This window comes from Apteryx rowi, unplaced genomic scaffold (assembly GCF_003343035.1).
Source record: "Apteryx rowi isolate R43461 unplaced genomic scaffold, aptRow1 scaffold_2537, whole genome shotgun sequence".
Classification (NCBI taxonomy): Eukaryota; Metazoa; Chordata; class Aves; order Apterygiformes; family Apterygidae; genus Apteryx; species Apteryx rowi.
This window is the reverse complement of record NW_020448905.1, coordinates 1-1,337: the sequence shown is the minus strand read 5'-3', so window position 1 is coordinate 1,337 and position 1,337 is coordinate 1. Positions and strand designations below refer to the sequence as shown.

Sequence of the window (1,337 nt, the reverse complement as noted above, 5' to 3'; positions counted from 1 at the left end):
GGTGTTTGGGGGTCACTGGGGGGGGGCTCAGAGCTATCTAGGGGTGTTGGGGAGCTTGGGGGGGGCTGGACTTTTGGGGCTCCTCCTCACTGCTCTGTTTTCTCTCTCCAGTTACAGATACTGCAAGAACAAGCCGTACCCCAAGTCCCGCTTCTGCCGGGGGGTCCCTGGTAAGTCGGGGGGGTCCCACATGCGCCCCCCCCCCAAATTGTAGGGCTTTGCGTGGGTCCCAACAGCAGAGGGATAACCCTGACACCCCCCCTCCCAAAATGGGGGGGTGGCTACAGGTTTGGGGAGCCACCCCTGACACCCCTTCCTCTGTGTCCCCCCCCTTCCCAGACCCCAAAATCCGCATCTTCGACTTGGGCCGGAAGAAGGCGAAGGTGGACGAGTTCCCGCTGTGCGGACACATGGTGTCGGACGAGTACGAGCAGCTCAGCTCCGAGGGTGCGTTGGGGGCGCCCTGGGGGGGGGGATCCCCGTTTTTTTGGGGAGGGGGGTGGTCCCCGCTAGTTGTGACACTTCCCCCCCCCACCCCTTATTTTCCGCAGCGCTGGAGGCCGCCCGCATCTGCGCCAACAAGTACATGGTGAAAAGCTGCGGCAAGGACGGCTTCCACATCCGCGTGCGCCTCCACCCCTTCCACGTCATCCGCATCAACAAGATGCTCTCGTGCGCCGGCGCCGACAGGTCCGCGGGGAGCCCCRAAACGGGGCCTGGGGGAGGGAGGGGAAACACCCCCTTCCCGCAGCCAATTAAGCCGGTCGTGGCCCCCCCACCCGTGGGGCCCCGGTGTGCCCTGGCTGCGCACAGTGACCTTCCCCCCCGGCTGTGTAGGGCGCCCCGTCCGCCCGCCGCGGGGCGCCCCAAGGGGCTGGGGGCACAGGGGCGGCCGTGGGGCCGGGTTTGGGGGTTCGGGGGGCTTGGGGGGGGCTTTGCCGAACCCCCCCCCTCACCCGGCGCGTTCCCCAGGCTGCAGACGGGGATGCGGGGAGCTTTCGGGAAGCCCCAGGGCACCGTGGCCCGCGTCCACATCGGCCAGGTCATCATGTCCATCCGCACCAAGGCCCAGAACAAGGAGCACGTGGTGGAGGCCCTGCGGCGCGCCAAGTTCAAGTTCCCGGGGCGCCAGAAGGTAGCAGGGGGCCCCCCCCCGGGTTCTGGGGGGGGCTCAGAGGAGCTGATCACCCCCAGGAAGGGTTTTGGGGGGGCCTTTGTATCCCCCTTAGACCCACCACGAGTTCCCCTTCGCCTTTGACCACCTAAGGGGGAGGATTGAGATCTCCCTAACGAGCCCCAGGGCATGTTTTGGGGTGTCAAGAGGTGTTGGGGGGCCC

At 67.2% G+C, this 1,337-nt stretch overlaps 1 protein-coding gene and 1 non-coding gene across 2 annotated transcripts; both read left to right on the top strand.

Moving 5' to 3' along the window:
* Positions 1-76: 76 nt before the first annotated feature.
* LOC112966705 (60S ribosomal protein L10-like) lies at positions 77-1,273 on the top strand (the record flags this gene model as incomplete). The annotated part of the gene is made up of 4 exons (XM_026067076.1): positions 77-170; positions 340-447; positions 552-690; positions 973-1,273. Coding segments are annotated over 4 exons (627 nt in total), but the record flags the coding sequence as incomplete, so codon positions are not given.
* LOC112966707 lies at positions 746-888 on the top strand. The gene has a single exon (XR_003253712.1). It is a non-coding gene; the product is annotated as a small nucleolar RNA SNORA70 (small nucleolar RNA).
* Positions 1,274-1,337: the final 64 nt, after the last annotated feature.